This window comes from Natator depressus, chromosome 3 (genome assembly GCF_965152275.1).
Source record: "Natator depressus isolate rNatDep1 chromosome 3, rNatDep2.hap1, whole genome shotgun sequence".
In the NCBI taxonomy this organism is placed as follows: Eukaryota; Metazoa; Chordata; order Testudines; family Cheloniidae; genus Natator; species Natator depressus.
In genome coordinates, this window is record NC_134236.1 from 105536208 (window position 1) to 105555461 (window position 19254).

The 19254-nt window shown below is 46.6% G+C and overlaps 1 protein-coding gene across 1 annotated transcript; it reads right to left on the reverse strand.

Moving 5' to 3' along the window:
- Nucleotides 1-13232: 13232 nt before the first annotated feature.
- On the reverse strand, nucleotides 13233-17875 carry OLIG3 (oligodendrocyte transcription factor 3). Its single transcript, XM_074946970.1, has 2 exons — nucleotides 17787-17875; nucleotides 13233-14707 (listed from the first exon to the last, which is right to left on the reverse strand). Exon 2 carries the CDS (start codon nucleotides 14689-14691, stop codon nucleotides 13918-13920), a length of 774 nt encoding a protein of 257 aa, XP_074803071.1. The 5' UTR covers nucleotides 14692-14707; nucleotides 17787-17875; the 3' UTR covers nucleotides 13233-13917.
- Nucleotides 17876-19254: the final 1379 nt, after the last annotated feature.

Sequence of the window (19254 nt, forward strand, 5' to 3'; positions counted from 1 at the left end):
TTAAGGCAACCTTATTGTTGTAATCTAACATGTCTAGCTAGTGTAGACGAGAGCAGGATGTGAATGTATGCAGCAGGCTACTAGAGCCAGTGCTAACCATAGAATCATAGAACTGGAAGGGACCTCGAGAGCTCATCTAGTCCAGTCCCTTGCACTCATGGCAGGATTAAGTATTAGCTAGACCATCCCTGACAGGTGTTTGTCTAACCTGCTCTTAAAAATCTCCAGTGATGGAGATTCCACAACCTTCCTAGGCAATTTATTCCAGTGCTTAACCACTCTGACAGTTAGGAAGTTTTTCTTAATGTCCAACCTAAACCACCCTTGCTGCAATTTAAGCCCATTGCTTCTTGTCCTATCCTCAGAGGTTAGCAAGAACAATTTTCTCCCTCCTCCTTGTAACAACCTTTTATGTACTTGAAAACTGTTATAATGTCCCCTTTCAGTCCTCTCTTTTCCAGACTAAACAAACCCAGTTTTTTCAATCTTCCCTCAGAGGTCGTGTTTTCTAGACCTTTAATAATTTTTGTTGCTCTTCTCTGGCCTTTCTCCAATTTGTCCACATCTTTCCTGAAATGTGGTTCCCAGAACTGGACACAATATTCTAGTTGAGGTCTAATCAGCACTGAGTAGAGCGTAAGAATTTTTATTAATAATGAAACATTATTTAACCTGTGCCCCTGGGTTCTAAGATGTATCTTGTTCAAAACAATCCATGGCCCATTTGTTATGTATGACATGAAGTTCAAGTAAGTACCCAGACCCACAGACCATGAAAAAAACATGTCACTAACTTCAAACCCCAGACATGATTACTATAATTGCTGTGGGCCAAAGGCACTGCTGAGCCTCCCACAACCCTGTTACCTATCATTTGGTCTCTATTGAAGCTTGTTCCTGGCCAAGGGGATTCAGAAAGCTGGATTATCCATTAAAGGACAGTGGTAAGTTGTTTCAGTGACACATCATAAATTAAAAACCGCATGCAGAAATACGATGACAAATACGTGGCATATGGATTCTACATGGACTGACTCGAAATCACAGTGTGGAGTTTGTTCTGAACTGCTGCCTGCCACAAGTATATGGCCTTTCGAGTTGCTGAAAAATTTAGAACACCTATCATTGGCAATTTTTAAATCAAGAGTGGATGTTTTCTAAACGAAATGTTCTAGTTCAAACAGGAATTAATTCTGGGAAGGCCTATGGCTTGTGTTATGTAGGGCTGACTAGATGACCACAGTGGTCCCTTCTGGCTTCATAGTCTATGAAGGATAAACCTGAGGGGGTTTTGTTCCAAGAAAATTTGAAGCCTTGAAAAATCAGCAAGACTACTCAAATTGTCTGTGTCAATAGAAACGCCTTTTGGGCGTCTAATTTGGCATCTCTGTGAATTGTACCACAGTGTACAACTCATGTTGTTACAGAAAATCTTATCCTTCTCTTCACGACAGGTATGATTTCAAAAGTGATAGGGCCTGAAACAGCTACTCATGTGAAAAGAGACCCTTCATGAAATGATGCTGTTTCACACTTCATTACTGACATAGGCCAAGATCCTCAAAGCTATTGAGTTGCCTAATTCCCATTGAAATCAATGGGAAGTACACCTTTGGAGATCTGAGCCACAGTCAGTGCTCGTTCAAAGCTTAGGAAAAGTTCAGCTTGATGAACCAAGTAATGGCTCTGGTGCTGCACAGCTTCTAGTACTTGTGAGCTTTGTTTCTGATAGGTCGACTGAAGAAGACTTGCTATCTAGTTGCACGTCCCTGACCTGTGTTGACTGAATTGGTGTCTTCCTAGTGGTCATCAGAAAAATCACCACCATAGTTGTGACTAATTTGCACTGTAGTTGACATTCTTAGCAGAGTGATCTACAAGAGATCAAACATTGAACTGAAGTGTAGATGCAGAAGTCCTCCGGATAGTTTATCATGTAAATGAAAAATGTGTTATTAATTATTTTGAACTATGATTTCATTGCTCTCTTGGCTGGGGAGCAGCATGGTTATGTAGATATTAATAATAGACTTCTCTTTTATAGTGTGTTATTTTAAGATGCTTTGTATCTCATTTAGGTTTTATAAAAATAAGCTTTTATAAAATCTAAGACGAATAAAAATGTTTCCATGATTTCTTACATTGTATGTACTTCGTAGCAAATAAATGTTCACCTGCAGTTTGCATCCCAGACATTGTGAGGTAGTGCTTGTGCATGAGAATCAGAAAGTGATCTTGAGTACAAACTGATAAAAATAAAAGGGAAAGTGACTATTTTATTGTTATTGACCAAGATAAGAGAAACGTAACAAGTAAACAAAGTGTAAAAGTACTAAAAGTACATTATAATATTACAAATATTTCCATTTAAATAACATAAATTGTCATTGTAACATAGGTGAGGACATTTATTATCGTAACATGTAATTTTTAAATTGTGTCTCTTGAAATGAATTGGATCTAAAAACATATGATTACACTGGAATGCCTCATGCACACAACATGCCTAGTGTCTACCACTGACACTGTAGGAGGCTCAGGCATGGTGAGTTCTGTCCCCAACAGACAGCTGATTCTCTGTTCTAATCTTTAGTTCAGTTGTCAGATGTTAAATTTACCTTTGAGAGCATTGCAGGGATTCTGCCACTATAGTTCTGGTAGGACTATGGGGAAGTTCTGGCCCCTTTGCGGAACTCTCTTCTTCTTCGTGATGCATAACCAAATGTCTGTGCAATGATCATGTAAACCATATGCACTAATATGTAAATACCAATAAACTATCTTCTCATCGACAAAAGTGGCTCCTCCAGATCAGGACTGAGAGGGAAATCTCATTGCTCCGGCTTGAGCCTGCTCTTAATTAGAAACCTTAATGGCCTGATTCTGATCTCAAATCACCTCTGACTTAAAAATTGAGTCACTTCTGTTTACCCTTGTTGAAGTGACATCGGATTTCACCCCACCCTTCCCATCAGTCCCGTCAATCCTATACATTTGACAAGCCTTAAATTCACTTTTTGAAACGTTTGATTTTTAATTCAGGAGGAAATGTTTTCAGTATAAATGTGCCTGCCTGGAGTCCCCCAAAAGCCTTTCGCTTACCTCCAGAGTAGCAGGACCTGGTCCTCCGCTGCTTTGCACCTTGTGGAGTCATTTACCCTCGGGCACAGTGGATGGAAAACACAGCTGGCTGACAATATTCAAGATCTGAAACATCAATGACATTTATCTTGGATAAAAATCCCCCGTGAAATTAGATTTTCATGAAAAACGTTGACCTGCTTTCTTTATGTAAAATCCTACTCTTCTGATTAAAGAGCACTTACTTCTCACCAGTGTAATTGACTCGATAAGGTGCAAGACAGAGGGGAACTAGCCAAGATTGAGGTGAAGGAGGGAAGCAGACAAACTGGTCTGGAATGACCATCCTGCAGGGTCTTTTCTTCACTCTTCTGGCAAATTCAGTTCAATAGCTCTTCTTGGCATATGCGCTAGAGGAAGTCTTCCACTAAACACGTGTATTCTCCAAGCTACCTCTTGGTTAAACAAGACTCTATAACATGACATGAAATATTATTAAGTATTCATCCCTATTGGTTATTATTTCTGAAATGCCCAGCTCTTGCCTGGCTTGAAGTCACCAGTGTCCACTTACGACAATCGCAAGCAGCTTCCAGCTGAATCTTGATGAAGGCAGGACAAGGTGGAATTACTTGGCAAGCATTTTAGAAATGCTTTTCTTCCTCACACGTGGAGCCTAGGGGTTACTGGAGAAGTCACATGAACCCTCTCCTTCCCTTTATGTTAATATATTATAGAGGATCTTGCTTAGTACCATATGCGGATGGGAAATTTGGTGTCAGGTTCAAACAATGAAATCGGTCAGTTGGACGGTGTAGATGTGTGTGTGTGTTGAAATCGGTCAGCTGGACGTTGTAGATGTGTGTGTGCCGAGCTGCTTAATACACAAGAATCTGTGGTAACTGCTAACTTTGTTTTAATTCCTCGGAAATTGAGGCTGACAAGGGAATAAAAGATTTAGAAATGGGAGCTAAAAGCAACCCGGCCCTTAAAAGTTCCTGCCGCTGGCGTGACGGTGGAGAGCACAGGACGGTGGATAACACTTCTGTGATCGTCACGAGCAAAAGAACTGCAGCTGGAAGTCCATCGGTGACTGTCGCGGGCACAGCTTCCCCTCGGGGGCTGGGGGTTGAATCATTGGGCCCCAGGGGGCTCGGAAGCGGGGTGTTACTCATCAGGGATTCGGATTGTTTCCCCTTCATTCCTACACTGAATTAGAGCCAGATCCTCAACATTTGTAAATTGAAGTCAATGGAGCCAGACCGTTTACATCAGGAGAAGATCTGGCCCTCTGAATGTTCAAGCCGCCACTCCCTGCTGCCGAAGAGCAGTACTGCAATTCCCCTTCTGGCCCAAGTCTGGAAGAAATAACTGGACGCACTGATTTGATACCCAAGGCGCTGGGTTTGGCGAGCTAGCCCCGTCGCTCCCTGCAGAGCTTCAGCGGCTCAAGCCTGGGAGGAACCACGCGCCTGAGTCTATTCAGAAAGATAGTTCAGACTGAAAGCGAGTTGCTCTTTTGGTAGTAACTGCTGGGAACGTGACTTGCCCCAGACACGAGTTTACCTCCTGGCCACCCCAGCTCTAAGCTGAAGCAAGGAAAGTTAAGTACTGCTGCGATTTCTTCTTATTCTGTCCATCTGCACATAAGGCCCCGCCCCGTTTTTGGGCAGAGGGAAAGGTGGCCCCGAAGGCAGCGAGGCCGGGGCTGCCCTGGTTTGTCATACTCACCCCGGTGAAGGAGAAGAGGAAAATGAATGAAAAGCAAAGGAGTTAAATCAAGCACTGGGGAGCCCCAGGGGAAAAGGGACGTTTTTGTGGATTGTGGCAGACTGGGGAAGGAAAAAACGAACCATCAGATGTTCTGGAGGTGTTTAAAGCAGGGGTCCTCACAACAATTAGTTTTGCTGGGCTCAGAGTGTGGCCACCAACTCTTGCTGGTGGCCACTTGACGATTTTTCCTAAAATACTTAGGTAACATTAGGAAAAACAAATAAATATCCACCTGTAGATGTCAAAATCATAGTAATTTATTTATGTGCTGTTGTTTTCTTCACACTCAATAATAACAATAATGTACAGTTGTCTCTGTTCCTTGCTGGACCTAAACAGAAAAGAAACACATATAAGGTGCTTTGCGTGTTCTTGTCTTTTATTAATTATTAATATTATTATTGTTTTTTCTTTTGCTTTTTTGGCTGCATTGTTTAGACTTGCTAGCAAGTAAGTCTGCTTCTGTGAACGGTGATACTTGTATGTTTGTAATCCCACTTTCCACAGCAGCAGACTTGTTAGCTAGTTGAGAGGCAGTGAAAAGTGAAATTAACAAATACCACTTTTCACAGCAGACGTACTCAGCCCTGGCAAACGGGGGAACAAATTAAGACTTGGATGGGGAGGTGGGTAGGGAGGCAGCAGGGGCAATGAGGGGACTGGTGAGCCCGGGGATGGAATCCTGCAGCCAAGGGATGTAGCCCACCGCTGAGTAGCCAAAGCCAGGAGCCCAAAGCCCCGCGGTGAGAGCCCCTGGCAGGAGCCCACTGCTAAGCCCCCGGAGCCTGCCGCCCCCCACACCGGGGCTGAAGCCAGAAGCCTGAGCCCCACTGCCCCAGGAAGATGGGGAACTCACACCGGCTGTCTGCTCCTCAGGTGTTTGTGGCACCAAGGGGGGCAAGGCCCAACCCCTCCTGGAAGCCCGAGAGGAGGGGCCACTGCTTTGTCCCCCCTCCCCAGGAGGCTGTGGGTGCAAGAAAAGTTCCTGGTGGCCGCATTTGAGAGAAACTGGTTTCAAGGGTGACAGAGAGCAGCACCAGCCCAGCTCTGACCTCCTGGAAGAGCACAGGGGCGTTTGAAGGCATTGGGATTGCGGCTGCTCTAATTTCCATTATGCTCCGCCCCAGTCCACGTCTCTCTCCTCTCCAGACCCGGACCAGTTCTGCGACGAAAGGATCAAACTTTTCTCCCTGCGGGACTTGGGAGCATTGCCGAGAAAGGACCCGCAGAGTCCTGCCCCTCGCTATGAAGTTCTGACGGTCACCAGAAGCAAGGGGTTCATTGACATCCCTGTGCGCTACATGGGGCGGCGCTTCCCGGTCTCAGCCCCGTGGCCCCGCTTCCTCTAAGTAGCTCCAGGAACTGAGCCTTGCCCAAAGCAGCCCGAGCTTTCCCATGGGGTAGGAGGGAGGCAGCTTCACAACAGGACAAAGGTTATGGAGGCAGGAGCCTAAGTAGGGCTTCTTCGCAGACTGCCCGGGAGCACGTTGCCCCAGGAAAATTAAAGCCGAGGTTCTGAACCCTTGAAATCAAGAGCGAAACTCCCCCTGGCTTCGTCTGGGGAGCAGGATCGGGCCCTAAAATCGGTGCGTGCTCTTCCCGGCCATACCGTTTCCTTCGCTCGGTGGACAGGTGCGAAGCAGCTTCGTGGGGCTCTCCTGTGTGTTGCTTTCCGCGGTGTTACTGAAAGGCAGTGTTTGCCGCCTGCAGAGGTGCGGGGCGGTGGTCGCCGGGACGGGGTGCCCTCGAAGGAGAGATCGGGCGCTTAGGCGTGGTCAGTTTATTTCCCATCCTTCCCATCAGTTGTTACAGCCTGTGAAGGAGGGCGTTGCTGCTGGTGTGTTGTTGCCAAGGTGTTCAGAGGGCACATCACAACGCAGACGCTGGCCCCAACTCGCAGAATCCCATAAAGATTCCGAATTACAGCCCGGGGGTGGGGGGAGAGAGAGGTTCGCAAAATGGTTAGGAAATGGGTTTCCCTTTTTCCAGCAACCCCCGGAAATGAATAATAATCCGTGTTACGTTTTTTGTGATTACCCCGCTAAGAGAAAAGCCTGAGATTACCAAGGGAAAGCGGGGTGGACCTGAGCTCTATTGCAGCGTGGCTCGATGGTATATTTACTTCTCCCTACTTATAAAATGAGCAAAGATCACCCAGTAAATGGACTGATTTTCCAGAGGCGGCGACTAGGGTTTGGAGCTCAGTCTCCAGCCCTGATCCTGGGTTCGCTCTAGGAGGAAAAGATTATCTGTGAAATGGGTGGACAGAGGCCATTCACAAAGGTGTAACTCAAATGTCAGCGGCTCCCTTGTAACAGCAACTGTCAGAGGTCAGAGAACTTCCCCTATCAGCCCAGAGAGAGACATACTCTCAATAGAGAAAACTATTTTCCCATGTCTCCCCCCCCCTACACACACACACACACACTGTTCCTCACACGTTCTTGTCAACTGCTGGAAATGACCCACCTTGATTATCGCTACAAAAGGGTTCCCCCCGCTCTGCTGCTGGTAATAGCTCACCTTACCTGATCACTCTTGTTACCGTGTGTATGGTAACACCCATTGTTTCATGTCCTCTGTGTATATAAAATCTCCCCACTGTAGCTCACGAAAGCTTATGCTCAAATACATTTGTTAAAGTCTCTAAGGTGCCACAAGTCCTCCTTTTCTTTTTGTGGATACAGAGTAACACGGCTGCTACTCTGATACTTCATCTGTGCTTCTTCTTTTCTTTTTTTTTTTTTTTAAATCCAGCCCTTTAAACTTCGAGTGGTAGAGAGTAGAGATACTCCTCTTTTGAGAGATTATATAGAGAGTTCCTTTTCCCTGGGCCAGGAGAAAGGCAGGGCTGAGGATAAGGAGTAGGATCAGGGAGGTGGGAACAGTTGTGTCAAACCCAACGCTCTTTGCTGGACCCTAGGAAAAGTCTGATTAAATTAAAAACAAGCCTGACAACTTGGAGAGACCTTGAAGGAAAACCAAAGGAGCTGGCTAGAAAAAATCTCTTTCAGAGTCCTCCAGCCTCCCAAACCAATGCATGAATGGTTTGGAATAGTTCTCTGTTCTTCTGATGAAATCCTGAATATGATCATTAACAGCAAGACAGATTTGTTGTACAAATGCATTTCCTCATTGGTTTAGACCTAGGGGGAAATACGCTCGCTAAATCCTGCCTTGGGAAATCTGCTGTGTATGGGGTTTGATATGCTGAAAAATGTATTTGAATTGTGCAAAACTGGTTTCATTGTCACTCCCCTTTCGCTGCCTCTGTCTGTAAAACCACAACACAGCCGCTCTCTCGCTCGCTGTCTCCGTTGCGGTTTTCCCTCCCCACGCCACCACTAGATACGAATTCACTGTGCCAACCCCCACGCTCAAGTACAAAGCAGAAACCCTCCTTATCTGCTTTGATCCTAAACCCCCGTGGTAGGAAAACCTAAAACCCGCCCTGGGAGAAGCAAACGCTCTCTCCTCCTGGCTGGGACAGTGTGAACTGGAGCCTGTGATGCGGGGTGTATCGAGCACATGTCAGGAGGTGAAATGGCTGGAAGAATAACCAGCTCCAGTGAAGTCTGGGCACCTCCTGACGCGTCTGTTGGCAAACTCGCACCTGTGCAGGGAGGGGTTGAAGTTTCTAGTTTTGGGGCTGAGACTAAGGACGAGGAAGCCGAGCTACCAGCTACTCCTTGCCCAAGTTTCTTGCTCCTATCGCATATAACTCAGTGCAGAGTTTCTATCTCTCCGTCCGAGAAGTTGGATGCTGCCCGCTCCCTCTTCTGGAGCTTAGTCCCCCCCGCCCCCCCACTCACGCACCCTGAGTGCCTGTCCGCTCCACGCAGGGGCAGGCAAACTGCTCGGGATTTCCCCACCCCAAACACCAGAGAGGCGCGAGAGATCTATCGAGATCCTTCGTGCTGCTGTTTCCTCCTCTCTCTGTCTCTCTCTCTCTCGGTGAAATGCAGCCACAGCGTGCCCGGAGGGAGCCGGGGGTATAGTTTAGCTCTCTCCCGCGTAGGAGCCGGAGCTGGGAATGGGACATTTGTTTCCAAGCTCTCTGCTCTTGCATCTTGCTGTTAAATCCCCCGTTCGATTCGCCCCCACCCCCAGCTCCCCTGAATCCAGAGCACTCAGCTGATGCATTTAGTGTTTCTTTATAGACGCCTCCAAAGTTGACTCGAGCTTTTGTAGCTGTCAGCTCGATCCTGCTCGACTAGGAATTAAGACACGAACGGGTGGTGTACGCCCGAGCCCGCTTCCCCAGTCGCCTGGGTTCTGCTGTGCAAGGGGCCCGGGCAGATTCCCAGGCCATAAAGAGAGTTCGTACAACACGAGTGCTGGGGCGGGAGCAGCGCACTAACCCAGTTGGTTCCTGGGGTTTAAAGTGAAGAGAACGAGGACATTACGGAAAACCACTTTCCGGCTGCCGTTTGCTGCTTCTCTTCGCCAGGGGAAGGGTCACTCCCTTGATTTGCAGGCCGTGCTTGGCCGAGCGAGCTCAGAAACTGCACCAAGCGACCTCAAACCCAACCCTGCAGTCTTTACACAAGCAAAACTCTCCCAATTGGTCCAGGAGAGCTCAAGAGGAAAACTAGACTGGCGCCTTTCGTGATGTTCCCCTCCGAAATGTGCTCCTGATTCCCCGAGACTAGGAAGGAGAAACGACGTGGGGAATTCAGTTCAGTAACTGACCCGTGTGCTGACGCCATTAACACCAGGGGGTGAGAAAGCAGAGTGGGGAATGGTGTCTGGTTTATTAAAAACCGGTGGGAATCTAGACGCGTGCAAAACACCGCAAGGAATAAAAATCACCCGTGCTAGGTCCTAGTGTTCCCAGTAGCAGAGACAGGACGAAGGGTCCTTTTTTCACTCTATAAAACGTGAGGAACTTTCAAAAACAGTAAACTGCTCTTTTTTTCCTTTCCAATATCTGAACAGGGAGTCATCAGACAAAGCCCAGCTGATGAGAAGCCACGGGAGGTCGATTCGGAGTAGTCCCCAAACACAGTACAAGCAACCAGGCTCACTGCACTCTGAAATCTCCCCATTGCCAATATCCATAATCTAAACGGCAGCGTGGTGTGAAAACGCTGACGTGTGTCTTGAGGGAATCCACATGGGGAGAAAAGGCGATGCAGCTCAGCATTGCTAGGCCTCACTTGACCCTGAAGAGAAGGAGTATCTAAACATCTAGCTAGAGCTGTATATAGAATAACAGACCCTGATGTAGTTGCCGGTGGAGGAGTCGTTTACAGAAGAGTTTGAAATATCAGAGCGCAGGGAATAAGAAATCTTCCTTCCACTGAGCTTCTTGCCACTTTCTTTAGCATTAATTTTAACTTATTATCGACAATATTTTAAAATCTTTATTGGGCCCTGGTCTCCAGCCCCGGGATTACCCACATTTTCACTAAATGATGCTCCCTTTACTCATCCGTTGCAGCCAGTCTGCTTTCTGTTGTTTCACTGGAATAACTCTCCTGCTTCCCGTGGGGTTGCTCTGAATTTACACTCGGGTCACTGAGAATAAAACGTAGCCCCCAGAGGGATTATGAGTATGTGTAAAGCGGACAGGATTTGGCCCAAGGCCTTTCTAATCTGGGTTTGTCACTGTGTTTCCCAAAAACAAGCACTTGCTTGGTCAGCCTCCTGGTACTCAGCTCCCAAGCCCAGAAGAAGAAGAAGGACACGGTGCCAGGTTTCAGAGTAACAGCCGTGTTAGTCTGTATCCGATGAAGTGAGCTGTAGCTCACGAAAGCTTATGCTCAAATAAATTGGTTAGTCTCTAAGGTGCCACAAGTACTCCTTTTCTTTTTAAGGACACGGTGATAATTCTACACCTCTTTCCTAGTCATTTGCCCCATCCCACAAATTTAAGGGCACCTGGCTAGGTTCTGGATGCGGCAAACGTTTTCGGGGGATCAAATTTTGAATGCAAGTGGATTTCCACCAGATCCCATCAAGGTCTCACTTTTTGTTTGATACCGATGACTGCAGTTTTCTTTAAAATATGAATTCCGGCCAGTTGCATCTACTTTCCCCGTGTAGCGCTGTAACCTCCTGGCGATCGCACCCAAAGATGGTTTAGTTATATGTCAAAAAGAAGTCCCCGTCTCCCGTCGCCCAATTCACAGGGCCAAATCCTGCTCGCTTTATCTCGCTTGAGTAAGAAGAACCAGACCTGGCCCGCCATGTGCAGGGCTTGCTCTAACTTTTGTCCTATCTGTCTTCAATTTACATATTAGACTTTGTGTTAGAAAGAAAGAAAGAAAGAAAGAAAGAAAGAAAGAAAGAAAGAAAGAAAGAAAGAAAGAAAGAAAGAAAGAAAGAAAGAATGTAGCGGTTACTAATTAGTTCACTTTCGAAGAGGGCTGGATTAATTTAAACAAGAGAAAACTAAATTGAAAAGGCCCTTTTCGTTAGTGTAACATATTCCCACTGCAAATGTGTATTGGTGTTTTCCGTTGGTTTACAAAGGAATCAATTGCTGTAGCACTTCGCAGTCACTGTATTAAAACAAGTAAAGTTACTTTGGGTGCATTGGAAAAGCTGCTTCACTTACTGATTCGGGTCTCCCCACCTTGGAAATATTAAACTTCCCGAGGAACGGAGCTGAGTTACTCTGTTTCGAGTAACTCCTCGACAGCTCCTTCATCACCCAGCGGAATGAATCACCAAAGGGAAACAGACCATTATCCCCCTATTTGTCGCCTAACTCCACTGGAAATAATCCCCCTGCTAAATTAGATCTTCTCTTTATCCCTTTCTCCATTCCATGGACTCTACGGGCAGGTTTGGGGTTAAAATGAAAATAGGGAGTTTCTTTCCGATTGAACAACATAAATTTTCCTCCCTCTGTTCCTTTCCTTCTAAACCCCGAACCCCATTCAGGAATCAGAAATCAAACTCACTTCGGATCGTTTTTATTTGAACATAAACAGTTCGGTTTGCGGTCAGACTTCGTTTCAAAACCCTTCTAGGAAACTTCTTCGGAAGTTCTCAGTAACCATAAAGTGGTTGTTGTTGTGTTATTTTGTTTGGGGATGGAGGGTGGGAGTTGTGTAAGGTTTTTTGGGTTTTGGGTGTTTGTTTGTTTTTTAGTAACGAACAATAACTACCGCTACTTCACAAAGTCATCGAGGTCGAAACACATGGAATTTACAGTGACAAAAGTTCTCCGTGTACCTAGCAGAGTAGAAGTCTGAGAGCAATTCTAAATGGTCGAGTTTCTCTTACAGCATTTGTATGTCTAATTTAGAGGCCATACAGAGAGGTGTTAGAGATGGGGTAGAAGAAAGAAGGAAAATAAAGGTCCGATTTCCAATCATTTCCCTGTATTATTAATGCCTCCTTCATGTGCGATAAGTAACTGATTCTTTTCTAGTAATTATGTAAAAACCATCCGCTCTACAGAAAATAACAATCTCTTCATAAATATCTGAGAAATGGGGAATTTCGTGACTGCTATCCAATCAACCCAGAAACACATTTTTTCTCCAAAATATTTTCTATTATTTTTCTTCTGAGATTCATTTTGAGCTTGTAATATTTCATAGTTCATTTTCTGTAACGGATTTGTTTTTAAAATCTATTTTAGCCTGGAAAATAAATGTTATTTGGACATAAAGAAAAGTTAACTTACTGCTTCTCATCTTTTCCGTGAATGCATCTGCATCTGCATTTTGCACCAAGTGTCATTTGGATCCTTCTGTATATTTGACAATCACTTTATGGTGATTTGTTTATGCATTCATAAAGATTTTCCATACTGTATAAAGAGAAATAGCCCTATAATTCAAACAATTCATTTACACACGCAAGAACACGCGGGAGAGAGAGGGTGTGGGTGAAGGCTGGACAATTGGTTCCGGTTTTATTGCTATTTTAAAGGCAGTTCTTGTTAGCCTTCTTCAGTTTGTTGAGAAAAGTCACAGCAAGAGACAGGCTTTCCTTTTCTTGTCTTGCAGTCCCAGACAAAGGCGAAACCAGAACTTTTATTTAATTGTTTTTTATTTGAAATCTCACCCAGAAACACTGGTCCATAATAAATATATCGATAGTTATCAAGAATATATAAAAAATAAAGACAGGTTGTTGTCTTTGAGGCCCTAACAAAATATTTCAAGCAAATGCCCAGGAAAACATAACAAAACCAAACATAAAACAACAGGAAAGTTCCAGTGGAGTAACACAATGACCAATCCGGCCAGAGTCGACCCTGCATGCAGCTAACTGAGCAATGTGGACCCCAGCCAGCGGACTACTACACTGCACTTACAGCAGGAGATCTGGCCAAACAGGCTTTGGGGATGTTGCGCGTGGTTTGCACTATTTCTCTTTCTTGTTTTATACAGCCACAGACCTGGGGGGTGGGGGGGAGGGAGAGAAACGCTTTAGAGAATTCACTATTAAATCCTTGTTACAAGGAAAACTGCACCATTGCCAGTACAACATGGTTAAAGGAGATTCAGTTATAAGCATGCATGCATTCTTTTAAGCTATATTGTGTGAAAAGTCATCGTCATTCCTAGCTGTCATAGCCTGGAGTGGAGCAGAGAAGCTTCCCAGAAGTGAAGGTGTTGCCTTTAAAAACAAACAAACAACAAACAAACAAACCAAAAACAAACAAACCCCAAACAACTCATCGTCTCTTTGCACCTGCGAACCGTACAATGACCACCATGTCTTTTTTTCTTTTTCTTTTCTTTTCTTTTTCTTTTTTTTTTTTTTTTTGCATCCACTTTAAGGAAATATTTACATTTTTTGTTTTGTTTTTACAACAGGGATTTTTGTTTTAGTATAAGAAGAAAACATGGCCCGAGAATCCAACTAAAACATTACCTTTGTAAGGTCCTTACTACACTAATCCCTTGTTACAACGAATGCAGTTTGGACAAGCTCGGCTGTCGGTGGGAGGAAACACACGGGCGCTCAGCAAAGGAAGAGAAGCATGCATGCGAACGCAGGACTTCTTGTGTGGCGTCTTCCTGCAGCATCACCGAACAGAACTCGTTTGAAAGTGTGATCTCTGGTATAGCTAAAAGGGCGCCGGAGTTTTCAGTGTCACTTCAGTAAGTCCTTGGATTCTGCTGAGATCCTGCTCATGTTGGCTGTGGTGAGGGCAGACAGGTGTGGCGGAGGGGGCATTTGACAGATAGTGCAAGGGCAAGGCAAACCCGCCCAGTGCTGGAAGCCACTGCCAAGCTGGAGGGCTGGCGGGGCAGAGGGAGTCTTGAGTAAAGAATGAGGGGGCCTGATCGTGCCAATCCCTGGTAGGGAGGCGGACAGCGGGGAGGAGGTGTTGGCTGAAGACAAGGCACTGCCAAGGATGGGGTGGACCTGGTGGACCGTGCTAGCTGCGTGGGCCGGGTGCCCGCCTGAGTGCCCCACTGTCCCGCAGTGAAAGGCGGAGTGGTGTCCTCCATAGATTTCACCCACCAGCCTCTTCATCTCCTCTAGGGAGCTGGTGAGCATCAGGATGTAGTTTCTGGCCAGCAGGAGGGTAGCAATTTTGGAGAGTTTCCTCACGGAAGGTCCATGAGCGTAGGGCATCACCTCCCTCAGCCCATCCATGGCCAGGTTCAGGTCGTGCATCCTTTTGCGTTCCCGCCCATTGATCTTCAGCCTGAGCTGCTGCAGGTCCTGCTCCGAGAGCTGCTTCTTGATTTTGTACTTGCTGCCTTCCCCTCCGGCCTTGGAGCCGTTTCTGGAGAGGCCTTCCCCGGACATCTTCTGCACCAGGTCGCCCTGAGTGGAGGAGACCGAGTTGAGCCGGTTGTCCTGATGGTGGTGGTGGTGATGGTGGTGATGGTGATCTCTCAGGTACATCTCATCCATGTCTGGCGAGGAAGCTCTGCTGGAGACAGAGCTGGAGTCAGAATTCATTGTATTGGGGCTTCGGAGCAAGAAATTTCTTCCCTGCTCTGGAGAGGGTGAAATAGGGTTGTTTTCAAAAATAAATAAACTGCAGGTTCTGTGGGGAGGGGGGAAAGGTTCCAACAGGAAGAAAACTCTCCTTTCTCCCTCTAATCTCTCCCGCAGGCTACCCAGCCTGTTTACAGGATAGCTGGTTGGTGTAGGCTTGAACTAACCTCAGCCTGGAAAAGAGGGGCTTTTATAGCGCTGCAGCAGAGAAAAGAGACAAAAGAAGCCCTCCTATCTATAATGGTCTTGTTAGGATGACGTGCAATTATTCAGGGCGGTGCGCTTTGACTGTCCCATTTAGCAAGGACTCCCATTCATATTCATTGTGGTGCCACCCTGGGACACCTCAGCCATGGACCATCAGGAGTCAAGCAGACACAAAACCCCTCTGATTGACAACACGCACTCATCGCGGCATGTTCACGCCTTCTCCTCCCCCTGATTCTAATTTCCAATATAAAACTGCATCTAGTGTACAGTAAAGAACAGAGGGTCTGATTTGGATGTGTATTTGCTTGGGGTCATTTTTCAGTCTAGCATCTCAGTGTTAGGTAACGTTGTAGCAAATTCTATTTGTCTGAGGAAGGAGAGTAGGATTGTTTGCTTTGGGTTTTTTTTCTCGTGTGTGTGTGTGTGTCTTTTGCTCTTTCCAACCCCGAAAGAAAATAATCATCTTCATTTCTGAATCTTTTTTCTATACATATTTGAGTTCCCCTTTGTTTTCATTTGCCACCGAATTTTACAATTTCTTTGCTTATCATTTCTGAGAGTAACTAACTCTGCTTTGCAGGTTTCTGTTAAATTGGAGTGTGCCTTAACTGCCTTAATGTTGTAGTTTTTTTTAAATAAGTAATTGATATGGTGCCTGCCGTCCACCCACAAACAATCGCTTTCGCTTACAAATATTTGGAAATTAATCTCTCTGGCTGCAACCGTTTGACTTTCTTTGCACTTTAAATAAATGGGAAACTTTGAATTTGTGTTGACAAGGATTTTTTAAGGTGGGCATTCAAATTGTTTCCAAATTAGAAGAGAGACCATTATATATTCCCGGATCTCAAAGTATTTCTTTCGATACACTGAATGGGAGGAGGTGGGGAAAGGAAGTCATCTGTGAATTGGACTGACTGAGAAGCTGCATAAAAGAACTGGACACATGCAGGCAAAAGGAAACAAACATCAAGTCACAAGGGAGAGAATCTTGCAAGCAAAAGCTAATATAGATGCGATGAATGTTTGTTAGAGTAAGTAACTGGCTCCGTGAAGTAGTTTTAGTTTGTTTTGGTTGGTATATATTTGATAACAGACACAGTAAGAGACTGGTGTGTGTGTGTGTGTGTGTGTGACAGAGAGAGAGAGAGAGAGAGAGAGAGGAATGTGTTGGGATGTTGGAGGATGACAGTTTGTGTCTCTAGCTGGAAGTCTTTACGTTGCCCTACGTGTGTGTGTATTGTGGAGGAGCTTGTGAGAAGCGTCATGCAAGAGGGTTCCAGATATTCGGCAGTCTGGGTACCGATGTGTATGTAGGGTTTGTTTGTGGCCATATGTGAGTGCTTTCTGTGTGGGCCTGGCAGAGACACTATGCATTGGGATGCGCCTTTGAGGGGCTGGGGAGAGGGAGTTTGAGGGGGCAGGAAAAGCCTGCCAAAGGCAGGTGTGCTTATGAGGAAGAGTGTAATTTGGACCCCAGGAGTAGTTTTATAGAGATCAGGTGTTCATAGAGGCTGCTCTTCCCCTGGGATTGCCTGGGATTGATTTGTGTGTGCTCTGCACATGCTGATTGCATGGGTGTGTGAAAGGGAAAGGCGTAGGGAGTGAATTGTGAAGAGTGACAGCGAAGGTTTGTCTTGATTAAGGTGTTTGGTTAGAAGGCTAGCACGTTCCAACCAACCCCTTCAACCACTCTTGTGTAGACAAGGCGGTGGTGCTTTTAACCTGTGAAACTGGCTCAAGTTGAAGCCTGGACTCCCCCTTTAACAACACACCTGATTGGAGAATGAAACCTTGACAGGAGTTTTCAATCTGGGGATGGGTTTAATGAGAGAAGAAGACCCACTACACTGCTCACACTAAAAGCAACGGCTGGCAGTTAGGGCCCAAGTCATTGTTACTACAAAGAGACTTCAGACCCACATGGAAAAGAGCCAGAAAGGGATGGACGCTTTCATCCTATTGATTCTAACTGTACTTAATCTGCTGAGACAAATTTAAGACGTTCTAATTGTCATTGTTTGCCTGTAAATCCCGCGTTGGGCATTGGAGCAGATACCTTGGTAGAAAGAAAACAAAAGACGCGTCTCTCACTTTAGGGCAAGTTTAGACCAATAACTGGACCGAGAAACAAGGTGCATTTCCCCTTGTTCGGAAGAATGTATCACAGACGGGAAAGGAATTGAATTCAATTTCAGCTTGTTAAGCCTCTGCTGAGAGCCTTGGAGTCTTGGCGTTCCTCGTAGCTGAAACATTCCTTGTGTCAAGAGAAAGCAAAGCTGTCTGCATAACATGTCCCAACTTCCCTCTAATCTGGCGCTTCTACGACGATCCGTTCCCTTATAACGATACCAATAACTGAATCATGCATCTGATGATCGCCCCCCTCTTCCCAGCCAAGGGAAGTAAATCTAAGAAGGACCAAGCAGGACTCAACTCTAGCGCTATCTCTATTCCTGAAAATACACCCGGAGTTTCGCTCTCGCTGTCTCTTTCTCTCTCGGAAACCTCTCTACTGGCTTGAGTAACTGTTGGCACAACATGTAAACTGCAGGGGAGCCGACTGAGTCTCAGGAAAAGGTGTATCTATTTTAAGCTCTTGAAGAGTCAATAAAGGGAGTGTTAATTGCTGTACTATTAACAGGCTAGAAGGCAAATGTGTAACTATTATAGACGAAGGGGAAAAAAGAACCACACCCACAATAAACCCCCCCACAAGTGAGCAGAGTAATGCGGTAGCTGTAAGCAAAGGAATTCTACTCGGTCTGTCTTAAGAGACCTTCACTCTCACAACCAACCTTAAGAGAGCTTCCACCGGACCAGGGTCCGGGTGAATGGCACAGCCTCCTGCTTGGCGGGCCCCAGGCGCTGGCGTTTATGAGGAGCCCTGTCCTCATATTTATTTCCTCTTAGCAAGAGACAGGAGCGACAGTTCCCGGCTTTCTACCCAAACGTCTGCTGCACGGGAGAAGCCAGGCAGCCTTCCCCAGGGGCTAATGCCCCGCGATTGGAATCCGGGTGGCTGCTTCCTTCTTCCGAGGGGAACGTGTGGTGGAGGAGAGGGACACCCTTTCAGCTGGGCCAGCCCGGCTCTGGAGGAGGAAGGGGGATCCGTAGAGAGAAATGGAGCTCCTCCTGGCTGCCTTCTCCCCCCTCTGGGGTCATGGCGTTCGAACAAGCTCAGATCTGCGGCAGATTTCAGCGTCTCGCATTGCCAAGGGCCGCTCAGCACGTGCGATCTTTCTAGAGTTGCAGGTTACCTTCAAGCAGTGATTGAGGGGGGAGTTTACAGATTGAGGGCATGTTAATTGCAGGTGACAAATTGACTTGTGTTTCTCTCTCTGTCCTACCCAGGGATGGCCAGATTTGCGTTGCATGTGCCGGCCAGAGGGGTGGGAAACCAGGATCTTTACACCCGGATTTTTTAAAGCCGGGTGTATTGAATGGGTTGATGGACCAGACAATGGTAGAGAGCTGGGTTCCCGGGTGGGAGGGATGCCAGCATCATTGATTAGGTGCCAGTGGGCAGTCACTTGCTGTTAGGACATTATACTCTGGGCCCGGTCTTTCAGCACTTATTCAGAAGATCCACAAACAACACACACGCCTTCCCTCCAGCGGGCATGGGAGGGTTTTGTCTGAGCTAGGCTCTCCGGCAAACGAACCGAGGATAAAATATGCGAAGCCCCCGAGCTCCTGGCAGGGATCAGGGCCAAAGGCAGAAATCCAATCTGGAAAGGTACCTTCTTGCGCAGGCGATCGATGTGGCTTTCCCCAGCCACCGCAGTCTGCAGAAGAGTTGAGCCGTCACCCCTCTCTGAAATGTTTTCTCTTCCTCCAAATGGACACGCCCAGCGTGTTGACCTGCAGAAACGGGGGCACCTTGAGACCTTCTTGTGTTTGCGGAAGGAGCAGAAAGGGGGGCCGGGAAAGGACTGGGAAGCCCCGGGTTGGGGATGGAGCAATTTGATGCATAAATGGCCTTCGGGCTGCCTTTGCCCGCACCAGAGCAATCCAGCCCCCCCGTCCCGTTCCATCTCCCTGGCCGGTTACAGCCCCCGCGCACACCCGCACGGCTCCCGTTACTGCGCTTCTCCCTCCCACCAGCCTTCCCAGACAGAGCTTTGCCTTGCGGGCTGGACGGCAAATCGCGGCTTGTGGTTTGTGTTCCGTTCGTTTGAAATCCGACGTAGAAAGAAAAGTACACACAAACAAGTACCGCAGAGCTATTTGCGGGGCATACGAGTGTCCCCAGCAATCGGATTC

Bases quoted from the DNA above. Each gene is read 5' to 3' on its own strand.
- OLIG3 (XM_074946970.1), bottom strand. From the start codon at position 14,691: ATGGATGAGATGTACCTGAGAGATCACCATCACCACCATCACCACCAC.